Source organism: Coenobita brevimanus, chromosome 53, assembly GCF_032717465.1.
Source record: "Coenobita brevimanus isolate Jiangsu-jjx chromosome 53, ASM3271746v2, whole genome shotgun sequence".
NCBI classification, from domain to species: domain Eukaryota; kingdom Metazoa; phylum Arthropoda; class Malacostraca; order Decapoda; family Coenobitidae; genus Coenobita; species Coenobita brevimanus.
In genome coordinates, this window is record NC_137006.1 from 2511026 (window position 1) to 2528098 (window position 17073).

The 17073-nt window shown below is 41.4% G+C and overlaps 1 protein-coding gene across 1 annotated transcript; it reads right to left on the bottom strand.

The window, feature by feature from the left end:
* Positions 1–4310: 4310 nt before the first annotated feature.
* Positions 4311–16753, bottom strand: LOC145400645 (pterin-4-alpha-carbinolamine dehydratase-like). Its single transcript, XM_080273081.1, has 4 exons — positions 16617–16753; positions 9545–9683; positions 5417–5539; positions 4311–4981 (listed from the first exon to the last, which is right to left on the bottom strand). The coding sequence occupies exons 1-4, from the start codon at positions 16637–16639 to the stop codon at positions 4799–4801; spliced, it is 468 nt and encodes a 155-aa protein (XP_080129207.1). The 5' UTR covers positions 16640–16753; the 3' UTR covers positions 4311–4798.
* Positions 16754–17073: the final 320 nt, after the last annotated feature.

A 17073-nucleotide genomic window follows, 5' to 3' on the forward strand; every position in this document is an offset into this window, starting at 1 on the left:
CTCATACCCCAGTGATCGAACCAATGGCTAAACTTAATCCAGGAAGTTTTAGTTTGCCCTGTTTCACCAAGAACACCTTTGACCAAGGCATGGCTCCTCTCATCCATGTTATCCATAATGCAGCTCTTCCAGTCCACCAGCCTCCTCACCACAAAAACCCATTCATGTGTGAGGGGTTCAGTCAATTCCTAAGATGCAGAGCCTTCAAGTAGCCCTTGGTACTCATCCATAGAACCAGCTGTGGATTCTTGTTTCTTTGTTTGACTATAGATACAAAGATGACAGTCCACTCCCAGCAGCACACCAGTCTTCCTACATGCCACACTCCTTTACATGTCACCATTATAACTCAATACCCACTGTCCATATTGAATACAAACTAGGCCTGCCTCTTCAGAACTGGTGTGCTCACATTAGCAGGGGTATCTTTATGACATGTTGGTGGACCTCCACTGTTGGTTTTTTACAAAACTCAGATCATCAAACTTGTTCTCTGCCCTAACCTGGAATCAACTTCAGGTCTTTAGGACACCAGAACACTTCTCTAACCACTCAGAGATTGGACAAGGGTGTCAAATACTGTTTAATGGGGTCTTAACATGGTCCACATGTTACAGAGTTTTGGCAGAGCTTTAGAATGTGTCACATACAACCTGCAGGGAGGATCCTTCTCTTACACAATAGGGTGAGAGAAATTCAGAAATCAGCCTTGTACATAATTCTGGCAAATCTGCAGCAGAAGGAGGGGGATACCAAAGGCGAGATGGAGGGGCAAGATGGAGAAATATATAAAATGGACATGTAAGCTGAACGGAGGGCAGCTAAAGGGAAGAAGACGGGGGAAAAGTGGAGGCAATTTGTTTGTGGCCACTCCTTAGGCGATTAAGGTGTCTGGCAATAGACAGATAGAAACCTACAGCAGACTCTCCAACATATCTCTGAACAAACTTGAATACCTGGTGGGCCTAATTAAACTCACTTCCTCTTGGCAATAAGGTGGTGGTTTCCAACTATCCCCTTGCCACCAAGATTAAATAAGAATCAAGCATTATTGGCCATTTAACGCCTTCAATCCAGGTGACGTCTTTTTAAATTTACTCGTTACCACCAGACAATTTAAACTTAGGAAAGGTCTCAAAGAAGAGGTTCATTAAAGGTTTATTTAACCTGTGCAGTTCACCAAATCTTTACTATACTATATAAAATCATGAGGTGATGGCAAGCATCAAAATGCGAAAGATGTGCCCAAGCTCAGCGAGTTGAATTGTGCAGATGCCAGATAATTTCCAGACAGTGATCATTTACCTGCAGACAAGCCTCTAGGTTTTCCATGTCACCTGCACTTGACTTACAAGGGAAGCCCATTCTCATTATCCTAAGGCAAATGGAGGGAATAATCTTATGGGCTTCTGGTCTTTCATTCCTTCTGCCTTGCATAAAAAAAAATAATAATAATACATGTGGTGTAGTATAGTATGGAGGAGGACTGTTGGGCCTTAGGATACAGAATGTTAATGGTGAGAGAGAGAGAGAGAGAGAACCTTCTACCCCAGTCCCATCTTTCTCATAATTCATCCACCTTAGCTTAATTTTTTTTCCTTTTGTAGCCTCTTTCCCTTGTATACTGAAGGAGTTTATTATCCCACTAGTGCCCAGTGTCATCAATAAAGGATGGAATTGGGCATTTTCAAAATTTAATAAAGAAGGGAATCCAAGGGTGGGACCTATGATCTTCGCAACTATGAGCCGACGGGTGGAGGGTGGTATGCCTAGCACCCTTCCAGCAACATCCCACGCACAAGAAATCTAGGAGCCAGTGGGTTAACTCTTTCCACACCCATACCTTTTTATTTCCTTCATGTCATCTCCAGACAATTTTATTTAGCTACGTAAAGTTTTCAGTTTGGAGATGTAAACCACAGCCTTCGTTATCCACTTCATTAATGCACTGACCTCAGATAAATAAACTGTCTGGCAGTAGGAAGAATAAAATAAAGACATCATTGTACTGAAGAAGGGGGTAGGATCATATCAAAACCCTCCATATCTGTGCATCCCACTTCATTATCTTTCAAACTTACTTTCTAATTAATCCAATCATTTGTCTATCTATTTTTCTCATTCATTTTACAAACAAATTCTAAAGACTATTGCTCCAACTGCCGTCACCTCAAACAACTTCTAACAACTGCTCCCAGTGCCCTCACACTCCCGACTTCATTTCTCAAGCATTATCCACATCTGACTGCTGTATATCATCAATCAAACTGTAAATATAAAACTAAACAAACTACACATTCAGTCTATTACTGCTCATGTGTATATTTCACTATCCTTCTTTCCTGCATCCTATCACACAGTTTATCCTTTACACTGCCATCTTAGTTCAAATCAGTAATTCATCATTATTACCATTATCTTGAACCTTTACCACCTAAGTTCAGAAGTATGTATGGTCTAGAGCACATGGAAAAAAAATATATATATATATGTGAGGGAAAACTATCAGAAGTCTGGCTAATTAAAAGGGCCACACTTTCATTCACTCACCACTCAAGCCCCCAGTAGAACAAAAATTACATCAAAATCATTTGCCTCTGCATCTTTCAAATGCCATGATCCAATCACTTCTCACTTAGCGTGCTCCAGTTAAAATGTCATCTATCACACACCTACCAAATTCCTTAATCAAACTTTTCTGCAAATTGCAACCAACAGCTGAATGCTAAGTGGTCTAGTGAGTGAAGATGCTGTAAGTGGATGTGACCCATACAATTTAAATGCAATGAATGTGGCTTACTGCTCACCTAATGCTGATGAGAGGCAAGTACATGTATTTCTCACCATAAATGTGGGGACAAGTAGTGTAGCCATGGGTCCCTATGCTCCTTACTGGGTGGCAGTGTACTGGATGATGGATGACTAATGGACTGACTATACTCTCCCTGCTACTGGTCATTAGCTAAAATCTTGGCGCCACAACTGTCATATGGCGTGCTACTGGTCAAAATTTCCTACATACCACATCTTAAAAACAGCCAATTCCATATTACTCTTTTCAGTCCCAAGAGGGCCTGAGGCTTAGCAATTATCAAAGGCCTGATTTATCATGGTGTAGGAGACATCGGGTAGTGTATCTTACAGTTTACTCTTCATATTGCCATCTTTGTCCAAGGCACTAAGTCTTTGTCATCCTGACCTCCTTATCCATCAAAAGCTTGAGTGAGGTTAAGTCCAGTGAAAAAAAAGGCCTACGAGGGAGAACTAACAGACGTTTCCTTAAATACATGTGCCACTCTCTCATTCACTTGTTTCATGGCCCTGGAATAACACTAATTACATCACTGTGGTAGGTGGTAGCTACATGATGGAAAAATCTTCAGTAATTGCATGAATTTGAAATACTGTATGGCCATTTCTGACCTGGACGTCTATCACCATACCAGCTAGACATCCACAGCTTGAAGTTCAATGTACTCAGGGCACTTACAAGGACAGATTTCAGATATGAAAAAGAAACACTCTACAAACAATATACTGTACTGTGTTAGATCAGTTACGTCCTATGCCTCCCTGGCATGGAACACCATCCAATCTAACATACACCACACCTCATCGAATAATGTCCTATGCATCATCAATGACTGCCAAAAACATTCCCACAGTGCACTTGCACTTTGAAACTAATGCCTTCCTTGTTTGAGAGTACAGCTATCTTGATTACAGGTCCCCCTCCTGAGATTCACCCATCAGAGGTATCTTACAACAGCTAATTGAGTAAACACTTAGGTAGACTTTGATAAGGACAGCACCCAGCCCTTCTCAGTTATCAGCTTATATTAAGGTTGGATGGAATCACAGATGACACATGCCTTACTGTAAAAAAAAAAAAAGCCCATACAACATAACAGACACTGACGAGCACATGCCACACTAATATGCAGACACAACATCTTTAGTGCTGGGAACCTACAAAAGTTGCTTGCTATTTTTGGCTGACTGGTTTGCAAGGTCAGGAGGATCAGGGTTAGCAACAACAACAACAATGTTCCCAATTATCCTCAGAAACAGGTGCTAGAGACCCCACAGTGGCAACAATCCATATAACGGCAGATTCTAGGTCCCTTCATACAAATGTTACTCAACTCCCTGCGTATCCCCCTAAATTAGGATGGGACATTGCAGGAGACAGGCAACTTCAGCCTGCAATCCACCAAAAGCATACCCAGATGAGTTCGAGAACACAACAAACGTACAGAATATCAGTCTCCTGATAATAACTACAGTATGTATAATGGTGCATGTCTTCAAAAATGAAACCACAAATATCTTGCACATACGAACATCTTTCATTGACTAAACAGACAACAAAACACAATGTTAAAAATTCAGTTAAAAAAACAAATATTTTATGTGGCACAATGGATAGACAAGTGCATTTACAGTATTATGGTGGAAAAATCTAGGTCTAAACCTGATATACATTTAAAGTTGCACAGAATTATAATGTTGAAATCTACATTTGTACACCTGCAAATTTTTAAAAGTGGCACAACAAATGAGCATTCACAGTTACAGATTTACAACGGGGGAATCTAAATCATCACAGCCATCTATGAATCTTATGTTAGTATTTCTTTTAAGCTTTATAAGCATCACGGCAGATGGTGGCCGTGTACTGTATATGTTCTTTTATAGGCGTACATAATAAAAGGGGTACAATATATGAACACTTGCATGTACAGATTTATAATGGAAGAACCTAAATCATCACAACCATCTATGCTGCTCAATGTAACTATTTCTTAAAAGCTTTGTAGGCATCATCACAGAAGGTGGCCATGCGCACGTCCTTTGCTGAGAGTCCCCCACAGTCGTGGGTGGACCAGGTTACCTCCACACGGTTATAAACGTTGAACCATTCTGGATGATGGTCTATCTTCTCACCTGCCAGTGCCACTCGGTTCATCCACCCCCATGCCTGCCAGGAAATATTCTGAGATATATATTTTTTTGAATAAGATGAACATAGGTATGAAAAACACAATAAAAACATAAATTGCTATGAGGTTGGAAACTTGTCATACATGCAGCACTCTTTGGCAGAAAACATTCAGCCACAAATATGGCAGCTCATTGATCTTTCTCCTTTGTGACTGTACTCAAAGTCCAAGCTGAGACTCACACTGTTACAAATCTTCTTACACATATCACATTTATTTTTGTTTCAACAGCCTCCAACAACTGTTCTGAATCAATTAGCTGCTTTTGGCACTTGGTTTAGCCTTAAGTCCACTGAAACCATCAGCTGTACCATGGCCACCCTCAATACAGGGATTCAGAAAGAAGCAGCATGGCACCAGTTTTATGTTATGGTGCTAAGCATGAATCAGCTCTTATATACAGAATCCATTACCTCATTGAAGTTTGCGAAGAGGAATGTTTTCTTGATGGCATCACGTCCCTCCACCATGGACCACTGGGCGGAGAGGAGTGGGCTTAGCCTGGTACCACGCTCCTCCTCACTCAGACGTACCGCCTGTGGGTGAGAATGGGGCAGTTATTACTATACTCATTTCACTTTAACTTGGCCTAAAACTGCTTTCTCTCCTACGTGAATGCTGATCTGTAACTAAATATTAACAGTATAACATAGTAACAGTCATGAAGAAATGTTACAGAAAACATGCAGACTGTGGCACTGTCCTAAATACTGTATAACATCATTTCATTCTGAATACGGGGTTTCAAGAAAAGATTAACACTTGAATACAGTGCTAGTCATGAAGAAGTGCTTGAAATCAGGCAAGCCATCACACTGTTCTTCTGTAAATGAGCTATGTGAATTAAGCTATTAAAAAAAAAAACACCTTTTGACAGACTCATATTGTTGTCAAATACAGCAACCCATACGTGGATTAGTATGTACATAATTATACTCACTCTGAAGCACATCATTCAAGATTTACTACTGTAAGTACGGTATGTAATACCCTTGGCCTTGGGTATTTAAAAATCCCCCTTGGTCACCCACCCTCCCAGACAACATGGTGTCAGGGACACAAAAATGTTATGTATATAATATATACATGCCTCATTGCATTTTATATATATATATATATATATATATATATATATATATATTATACACATATATATATATATATATATATATATATATATATATATATATATAATTTTCCCTTCAGTGATGGGGAAAAAAAAAAAAAAACGATATTTTCCATATCCTTAATTAAATAATCTGTGGGTTAAGGAAGCTCCCTAACACCTCTTCCTAAATTATTTATTTTGCTTATTACACCTTGCTGTCCTCTTCATTGTCACTTAAATCATTTTAACAACACTATACTCTGCACACACAACATACAAAATGATATTAGCCTGCCATGTCCAAAAATAAATAGGTAAGGAACAGGTATTTGGGAGCTTCCTTATCTGCCTAGAATACAAGCCATGGCCACAAGTACAATCTTCCCCTGGTCAAACAAATACATAACGGCAAAATGGAACTGCCGGAGACACACACTACTGTGCACTATTTTTACTCTAACCTGGCCTAAAACTGCCAGCTCTCCATAATGCTGAAGTACAAAAACAGATTAACATTAAAATATGATGCTAGGCATGAAGAAGTGCTATAGAAAGGATGCTGAGCAGTCCTATTGCCTTTCTCCTCAGCACATCTCCATGAAGAGAGTAGAGATGGGTCTTTTGCTGTATTTCGGTTGTAAATTTTTTGTGGTAGGTGGTGGCAACCACCATCCACTCACTCAATGTAGTGATGTCTATTTCCTTCTTCACCTTTATCATTATTATTATTTTTTTTTTTTGTCTGACCTCCTCTCTTCCTTTTTCTCCCATCTTTCCTGTCACTTTTTATTCTTCTTTCCTTTACAGGTGGCTTTACATTTAGTGACAAGTTTAATGGTTTCCTGTCAGCCGGAAAACCATAAATAACGCTGGGTGGCAACCCTATAACCAACTCATACATGTTTCCTACTTGTCAACAAGTGGGTTGACGGAGGGTTAGTGCCCCTCCTCACAAAACTACCTCAGACAAACGGCCACTCTTTACGGGATTATGGCGTCTGGCGATGGATAGATAGAATTTTCCAGCATACATTGGTCACATGACTCCTGCACTATGTAAACAACGCCAATTGGCCTCGTCACTGCCAAGGTCAATACAAGTCCCGCAGGTTTTGCCAAGGACGCCGTTTTATCTACACGCAAACTTTTCCGGAAAAGGGCGCTGACTCAAACTTATCCATGAATTATTATTAGTGATGTTCTTTGTTGTATTTCTCATTTTCATGCTGACAGTACGTATAATTAGCAAGATTCCTGCATATAACGAGTATAAACAAAATTCCTGCATACTTACAAAATCATCTCGCCAAACATTATCTACCAGTAACTTTGAACCTAACTAAAAAGATATTTAGTATAATTATCAACTATCACTGGTTCTTGACAATAGGCATAATAACCAAAATTCCTGCATTTATCTTCATTAATCATCTCCAACACCTCAACAAATAAACAGCCAACAATCAAAAAGCTACCAGTTTAAAGATTATAACCATACTAACGAGTCCTATGCCACTACTCACCATGGTTCTGGTCTCTCAGTTGGCTGGCACAACGGAAATATGACTATTAAGGAGAGCCACAGGAAAACGAACCACCAAACCACCCTCTACAACAGCAACAGGTTTACTGGAGGCTGGAGTATTACCGCCTGAAGCTACCTCCTCTTTCATCCGTATTGCCGTTTCTGACTTTGGCTTCCACTTACATTTTTTAATAAGCTTCACAGCACACTATTAAAACAAACTTAAATAATACCGTTAGGCACGAATTAAATACAGAAAATTAGCATGGACTATATATATCATGTGAAACTATTAAATTTCAAAATGTCGTACAAAACGGCAACTTTGATGGGATTCGGACGCGGGTGCCGACTTCTAAGCCTAAGGTGGTCGATGGATGGAAAGGGAATCCTGGGAATGGATGAGAGAGTGCAGAATCATGTGGGAGCAGATCAATGAGGCAAGAGATGAAAGTTAACGGATGAGAGAGAGAGAGAGAGAGAGAGAGAGAGAGAGAGAGAGAGAGAGCAGAATCTTGTAGGAGCGGATCAATGAGGCATGAGATAAAAGTTAACATCCATTACCAAGCGGCAAGTGAGCTTAAGAAAATTTGAAAGTTTTCCGTGGATTTATTTTGTATATTGCGTGTTGGCATTTTACTGCAAATCTGGTATATCTGTTAACACAAAACCCCAAATACTAAAATAAGGCACATACAATACCGAACTGTTTAAAAATAATAGAAACTGCGACGGTCTCTCTCTCCCTCCCTCTCTCACACACACACACACGTATAACAGCAAGTCAGTGTAAAATGAGGAAACTAAGGGGAAGGGTGGGGAGACGGTCTGCGATTGTGAGGAGGGGAGAAGGGAGGGGAGGGAGGGTTGAGATAAGGAGGAGAGAAACGGGGTGAGTTAGGGGCAGGGAAGGGAAGGAGAGAGACAAGGGGAGGGGGGAAGTGAAACAAGAGACGAGACGGGATGAGACAAAAGGGAAAGGTGGGGACAAGAAACTGGGAAGGGGAAGGAAAAGTGGGAGGGGTGGGGAGGGGAAGGGGAGGGAGTGAGACAAAGGGGGGGGGGCAGCGAATAAGACAAGTGGGAGGGGAGGGGGAGAGACAAGGAGGGGGGGCAGCGAATGAGACAAGGGGGAAGGGAAGGAGGGGGCAAATTGAGCAAGGGCAGAGAGAGAGAGAGAGAGAGAGAGACAGAAACCAATCATAACTACACCCCAGCCAATCTCACTTTCGTTCGAATTCTTTTTTTATTCAATTTTTTGGTTCCTGTTTTGTGGTACAGGTGGGGGCGCTCACCATCCACTCATGATGTGGTGCTGCTTTGGGTGTCTGCCTTTCCTCTCTTCCTTCCTTCCTCTTCTGTCTTCTTTCCTCTCCCTTCTGCCTATGGGTGATTTTCCACTCCCTCTTCTGTCTTTCCTTCATTCTATTCTCTTCCTTCTGCCTATGAGTGACTACACTGACAAGCCAAATGGTTTCCTGTACACCAGGAAACCAATTACTATGTAGGTGGTAACCATATAACCAAATTATGGCACCTGGTGGTTTAGTGAGTAATTAAGGCACCCCAATTGGATTGAGCTGGTGCTGTTTATATCCAAGGGATGGTTGGAGTTTACTGCTCACATAATGCCACTCAGTGATGAGTGGGGCTGGTCACTCTCATCTTACTTGTCAGGACCAACCTGCATAGCCCCGGGCTTTTACACTCTCCATGGGGCAACATTGGATGAGGTTTACTGCTCAAGTAATGCCACTCAGGGAGGAGTGAGGCTGATCACTCTCATCTTACATGCCAGGACCAACTTGCCTAGCCCTGGGCTCCTACACTCCCCATGGGGCACCATAGGACTGGATGATGGATGGATGAATGGTTCCTGTTCACTGTCTGTAGAAAAAAAAAAATTACCTTTTTCCTGGTAGCCAAATAACGTACGGCAGTGAGTAGAGGCGGTTGGGTTGGCTGGGCTGGGTTTCTTTGGCATATAACTCGCTGCTTTATTTTATATCCTGGGTGCCGTAGTTGCCTGACACCTACACTCCAGCACCTGTCATATAAAAAAATAGTAATTGTAGCATCAGTAGTAGTAGCAGTAGTAGTAGTAGTAGTAATAACAGTAGTAGTAGTAGTAGTAGCAATAGTAGCAGTAGTAATAGTAAAGACGCTGCAACCTTTGGCTTATCTGGATATGGACATTGCCCTCCTCTTGCAGTCCACCACAGTACTAGCAGTAGTAGTAGCAGTAGTTGTACTAGTAGTAGTAGTAGTAGTATAAAAGTTGCAACCCTCGGCTCATCTGAAATAGTAGGACTGTAGGCTTAAGGTGCCCTCCTCTTGCAGTCCACCATCTTCCTTTCTGGGACAAGCTGAACTGAATTATTAAATATTACAATAGCTGGGCACCACGAGGCAGCCAAAGAACACTTGTATAGCCAGGCAGGAGAGTCACCGGTTTATATCAATGCCACCACATGAAGGCTCCATTACCCATTATTATCTTCCATTTACTCATTACTCCTATTATCACTGTAATCTTCATCTTCATATTAACTTTATTTGTTTTAGATTGGGTATGCAGGATCCATAAACTAGAAAAAGAGAAAAAATGAGGGGGGCAAGAGAAAGAGAAAGAGAGAGAGAGAGAGAGAGAGAGAGAGCAGAACTGTCAATGAAGTGTCCTATTGAACTTTCATTATTAATGTTGTTTGTGCTGCTCTTGTGGTCCCAGGCTTATCTGAAACTGAACCCTGTGCACTGCAGACTGGAGGTGCTGCTCTGTAAACCATTCTCTGTCTTTTTCAGCATACAATATATGGAATAGGGAGGACAGTGATGGATATTTGCAGGAGGATAGTGAGGATTTGTACAACCAGGGAACTGAGCTGCCTGGTTAAATTGGCCCCACCGCATGAACCAGTTCCTCTTGTTCCCTCCATGTACTTCTTATTCACACCTCCAGGGTCACCCATGAGCAAAAGTTCACTGAAAATTCTCTACCAGCCGTGGTAGTTGAGGGTGTTACATGTATGTGAGTTGGTGGAGGGTCAGTGCCCTTCTCGTAAAACAACCACGGTAACTCAAAGACAAATGGCCACCCCTTGCAGGAGGGTGGTGTCTGGCTATAGACAAACAGACGAACATGCATTATATTTATGAGACAGCAATACAAAATCCACAACAAAACAATACGATAAGGAAGGATAAACTTTTTCAATTGGGGAGGAATGAGAGATATGGACAGCAGGACACAATGCTGGTACAGTAGGGGACTGTCAGCCAGCTTTTGCTCACAGATGTACAGTACTTCACAGGTCCCAACTATAACTGACCAATTAGCTGGGCAACACTCATTACCAAAACTACTTCTAATAAACCTTTTGTCTGCCAATGAGAGTTCTGTTCTCACATACTGATGATTATCCCATTGCGATTTCTATACTCTTTTACTCTAACTTGGTTTAAAATTGCCATCTTTTCACCTTGAATGTTGAGTTGGCTACTATGGAAAGGATATAAAATTGCAGTATTGTCTTAGTCTGTCACCGAGCATCAAGAAAGATGCTACAGAAGGACGAAGTCTGGGCCAAGTTAAGGTAAAATGGCTACAGCAGCCTCAGCACCAGAGGCAGGGCTCCAATCACTACCCAGAGGACAATAGCAAATGCTGTGGCCCTGTTTCCAAGGCACTGTACCGTACTTGGTCAACTCGCCTCCTTCAGAGTTTTTACCATATGATGCAAATTAACAACTGTAATGTAGGTGGGAAAGGAGATTTCATGTGATATGTTCCTTAGTAATCTGCATATTACTTTTTTTATGTCATTTATACCACTTTACTGCTGACATGGCATCCAACAATAAGTGGATATTGTACTGGAGAGTAACTAACTAAGGGAGAGATGCTACTAAGCTTTGTATGCCACCTAAGTTATGGCCATCATTGTCAACTTCTTGGACCTGCCCTTCACAGTAGGCTAGAAGACCCACTCAAATATGGATTCAAAGATGATGCAAACTAAGGGCACTTCATCATGGAATTAATTTCTACCTGAAGTGACAGCCGACTACCATTAGAGGTAAATCCACTTGGTCCTGGACACTTACACAGTAGTTCAATCTTTCAAACATGACAAAGTAGCACAGTTCTCTCCTCCTTACAGTCACTGCCATCAGTACAAAGACTGGTAAACTTGCTTCTATCAGCACTTTTAAATGCAATGCAGCCACACATCTTAAAATGAAAGCACTGTACAGCATCTTGAACTTTACTTCTTTGGTTGTTCAATTTTCAAAAAAAGGGACAAATCTTGTAGTTTCTCAACCTCATTTTTTTCCCTTTTTTTATATCCATTTAAAAAAAAAAAAAAAAAAAAAATCCTCAAGACTCTTTGCAATTTCTATTTCATCTGTTCCCTGCTTCATAAGGAGGAACAAAAGAGCAGCACCGAATCAATACCCAATACAAACAAACAGGAGCACCCATGGTGGTTAGCGAGATGGTCTGCTGTCTTAATGGATGCAGGTTTGGTCCCTGGCTGGGGAAGGAGGCAGTATCAGGATTTGAATTTCATTAAAACGGACTTTTTGTTTACCATAATACTGTGTCAACCACCATGTCACCATGTCGTGAAAATAATCCCACTGCTACTAATACCGGTACCAGTACACCACTCCTGAATGAAACAGTACTAGCTTGTACCATATTCAATATGGACAGTCAATTTTAGCACTGAAGCAGTGCAGGATCATGAGAAACATGTGTGATGTATTGGAGGCCTGTTGGGCCTCAGGGAACAGGTTGTTAAGCCTATGCCCCCCCCCCCCCAAAAAAAAAAAAAAAAAAGGTAAAAGATTGGGGTTCAAACCTTCAACCACTCAGCTATATGACACTGGGAACTTGTCAAGCATTCTAGTTGTCATTTTAACTCTTGAAAGAATAAATGATGCAGGACAAACATAAATATCATAACATTAACCCAGATGTCCCTGAAACACACAAGAAATTGTCCTGCAGGTGGATGAGTAGCCTTTTACTATAAATGGGCCATCCTGTATTTAAAAAAAAAAAAAAAAAAAAAAAAATTGAATGGCAAAGAGAAATCCAATTAAACCTGGAAAAAGAAGGAAAGAACAGGCATTATATTTCCCTCTAAACATACTGCACTGCAAATAAAAATTGGGAATGTTATACTGTAAATGGATCATCCTGTATTTTAAAAAATGGAATAACAAAGCAAATCTGATTAAACCTGGAAAAAGAAGTAAAGGACAGGCATTATATTTCCCTCAACATTTTGTGCTGCAAATCAAAACAGAGAGGAGCGTTATACTGCAAACGGATCCTATACAGTACAGTATTTTAAAGAATAGAATAGCAAAGAAAATCTGATTAAAACCTGGAAACAGAAGGAAAGAACAGGCATTATATTTCCCTCTTAACATACTCCACTGCGAATCAAAATAGGGTGGTAACATCAACAAGCATTAGAACTGCAGTAGTACCACAGCTGCAATCCCAGTTTCATGTCAACATAAACCTGGTGGACTGCAAACTGAAGATGCCTCCTGCAGTCCATCATTCGCTTTCTGGGGGATAAGGAGGATTGTACAAGGCATTTGTATAGGGTAACCAGGCAGTAGAGCAGTATGGTTATATCAGTGCCACCACATGAAGGCCTCCCTCTCCAGCACCTGACATTAGTAAAAAAAAAAAAAAAAAAAAAAAAAAAAAAAAAAAATTGTATCTATCTTTTGCCAGACACCTCAATCCTGTAATGGGTGACCACAAAGTGCCTCCATGTTGCCCTGTCCCCCACCATTTCAATGCCCTTCTCCCAACTCACACCCCCCTCTCTCATAATAGTAACAATAATAATAATAATAATAACAATAATCAAATACATACATAAATAACTAGAGGAGGGGAAAAATGGGTAAATCTCCAATCTGTTAAGGTTAGTCTGCTTCTTTGCTAACCTAACCTTTTCAAACTAATTTTCCCTAATGAAATTAACTTAACTAGCCTAAGTGAGGGGTGCAACTTTCCCCCTAAAATCTATCTATCTATAGCCCGACGCCCTAATCCCACAAAGGGTAGCCGCAGACAAAACGCCTCCAAGTCACTCTGTCACCCACCATTTGACTACCCTCCCCCCAACTCACCCCCCCCTCCCTCATATACCTCTCAACTCCATCCCTCCACCTCATCCTCGGTCTACCCCTCCCTCTCCCTCCCTCTACCTCACCTACATACACCCTCTTAGTCAGTCTTTCATTCTCCATTCTCTCCACATGTCCAAACCACCTCAATGTATTTCTCCTAATCTTCTCAACCACATCCACATCTACCCCACAACGTTCCTTCACTTCTTCATTCGTCAACCTGTCCCTCCACGTCACTCCACATGCTCCTCTCAAGTAACTCATTTCCACTGCTCTCACTCTTGACTTGTTCCCCTCTTGCAAGGTCCACGCCTCGCTTCCATATGTCAGGGTAGGGATCACAATACCATCATGCAGTGACTTCTTAACTTCCATACTCACCTCCCTATTTCTCATCACTGCTTTCAGTGTACCAACAACCTTCCTTCCCTGCTGTACCCTTTCACGTACTTCATCCCCCAAAGTTCCATCCTTACTCATCACACTACCCAAGTACTTGAATGCACTCACATTCTCCATATCCTCACCATCCAACCTCACTGCACACTCTGTGACTTCATTCCTCTCAAACACCATAACTTTACTTTTGTTTACATTAACTTTCAGCTTCCTCCTCCTACACACTGTCCCAAATTCATTCACCAAACCTTGCAACTCCCATTCATCTTCACTCAACAATACTGTATCATCAGCAAACAGCAACACCGGAAGCTTCCAAATCTCACCCTCATTCATTAGGGCCAGCCCCACATCCACTGCCCTACCTTGCACCTCCTTTACAACCCCATCCATATATATATTAAACAGCCATGGAGACATCACACACCCCTGTTTCAGTCCCACATTGAGATCAAAGAACTCACTCAGCTCACCATCCACTCGCACCGTAGCCCTAGCTCCCTCGTACATACTCTTCACAGCACTCAACAATTTCCCCTCCACTCCATATATCCTCAATACCTTCCACATACCTTGCCTATCTATTCTGTCATAAGCTTTCTCCAAGTCCATGAAGGCAGAATACACTTTCCTTCCCTTCTCTAGATACTTCTCCACTAAACATCTTAGAACAAATATCTGATCTACACACCCTTTTCCCTTCCTAAATCCCCCTTGTTCTTCTCCAACTAGCTCCTCTGTCATATGCCTAACCCTATCAATGAGTATTCTACCATATATTTTACCAGTCACACTAAGAAGGCAAATACCCCTATGGTTACCATAAACTTCTCTCTCCCCTTTTCCTTTGTACAGAGGAACAATTATACCTGATTTCCAGTCCTCTGGAACCCTTCCCTCTTCCCAAGCCAATCTACACAACTTCCATATCCACTCCAAAACAATCTCACCCCCATACCTAAGCATTTCACCACACACTCCATCAATTCCTGGGGCCTTTCCCAGCTTAATCTTCTTCATCATTTCCACTACTTCCGCCCTACTGATCTCTTCCTCCCTCCTCTCATCTCTCCTTCTCCCAGCCAGTCCCCAACCACTTATACTCACACTGCTCTCACTCTCTACATTCAACAAATCCTCAAAGTGCTCCTTCCATCTCCTCAATTTCTCTCTCTTCTCCACCAACAATCTATTATTCCTATCTTTCACTCCCCTATTATTTCCCCTTTCACACTGCCTTACTTTCTTCACCTCCTTCCAAAACAATTTCTTACTCTCCCTCCATTTCACACTCAGATTCCTCCCAAACTCTTCATCCACTTTCTTCTTACTCTCCTTCACCAGTCTCTTAACCTCCCTTCTCCTGCTCACATATACCTCTCTCTTCTCTCTCTCATCTTCTCCCCTACCTCTACTCACCAACCATTCACCATATGCCTTCTTCTTTTGTTCCACAGCTCGTTTCACCTCATCATTCCACCATGCTGTCCCTTGCACACCCTTGCATCTCCTCCTCACTCCACAAACCGCCTCACATGCTGCGCCTATCTCTTCCGTGAATATCTTACATACATCTTCCACCCCTTCCATCTGCTCTAGCTCATACCTTCCCAATCTTTCTTCCACTAAGCTCTTATACTCTGTCATTTTCTCACTATCTTGCAATTCCTCCACTCTTCTCACAGGAGCTGCTTCCACCTGTCTTCCCCTTCGCCTCCTCCACACACACAGGCTTCAAACTGTAAATGGTGAGGGTTGTGACAGTCCAAAAAAACAAGTAATAAAATGAATAAAAATCAATATAAAAAAAATCCATCTACCCATCTGCTGCAAAATGGCTTCCCGCAAGGGGTAGCCACGAACAAATCTCCTCCATGTTGCCCTGTCCCCAGCCATTTCATTGCCCTTCCCCCAGCTCAGGCTCCCCTCTCTCATATACCTCTCCACTCGATCTCTCCATAAATAAAAAAAAACAAATCCAACAGGACCAACATACACAAGAGGGTACAAACTGAGTGCATGGCTACAAGACCGTAAGTGCTGATCAAGTAATGGCATCTCTCGAACTGCCATCCCTACTATTCGACCCTGTATCAATGCCAATATGTACAATGTAAAAAAAAAAATGTCCTAAAATTATTAGTTCAGTACTGCAAGTTTGTCAAAAATAAACGTAAATGGTGTTGTCTAACGTTATAACCACAGAAATGCCGGTAATCCTCAAGAATACACTGGACCACCTTATTTCCTGGTCTTCGGTAATCCTTACAGGGACATGGAACCACCTTATTATGCAGTTTTCTCTTTTTCTTTAACTACCTTAGTTCTTTGTGATTCTTGGCGTATTTCCCGAGTGTGTTCGTCGAAGGGATTCCCTAAATGCCTATAATCGGCTAAAACAAAAATGCGACACACTGACCTAAGACTTTGAATTAGTGGCATTTAAGCTGCTGATGCGCTAAGTTCATCGGAGAAGGGCTGTCACTTAAAAAATTAAAAATAAAATATTCTCGTTCTTTCGTTGTCCAAACCACAGACACCACAACACCCACCGGCTGCGGCAGTCATTACCGAATCGGCACTATTAATTGGAAAATGTTATAATTTTTATCACCACATAGGTTCATACATACTAAATTATTTGAAATCCGGTCATTCTTTTAATTAATAAAAAAATCAGGATTCAGACCGAAAAAACTAGCGGAAGTGTACGCATATAGGTCGCCACTGGCTTTGACTGACTTGTTTGCATAAATATTGACTGAAAATGCAAATAAATGTATTGACAGGCATATTATAACATCGATAGTTTAGCAATTATCTTTACATATATTTCAAGTTTTTGGGATTTGCGGGGTGTGTTTTCGAGCCATGTT

Bases quoted from the DNA above. Each gene is read 5' to 3' on its own strand.
- LOC145400645 (XM_080273081.1), bottom strand. From the start codon at position 16,639: ATGCCACTAATTCAAAGTCTTAG. The intron at 9,684-16,616 runs GTCAGTGTGTCG...TTTATATGACAG, and splicing joins CCACTAATTCAAAGTCTTAG to GTGCTGGAGTGTAGGTGTCA. The intron at 4,982-5,416 runs GTAATGGATTCT...ATTTCCTGGCAG, and splicing joins TCTTCGCAAACTTCAATGAG to GCATGGGGGTGGATGAACCG.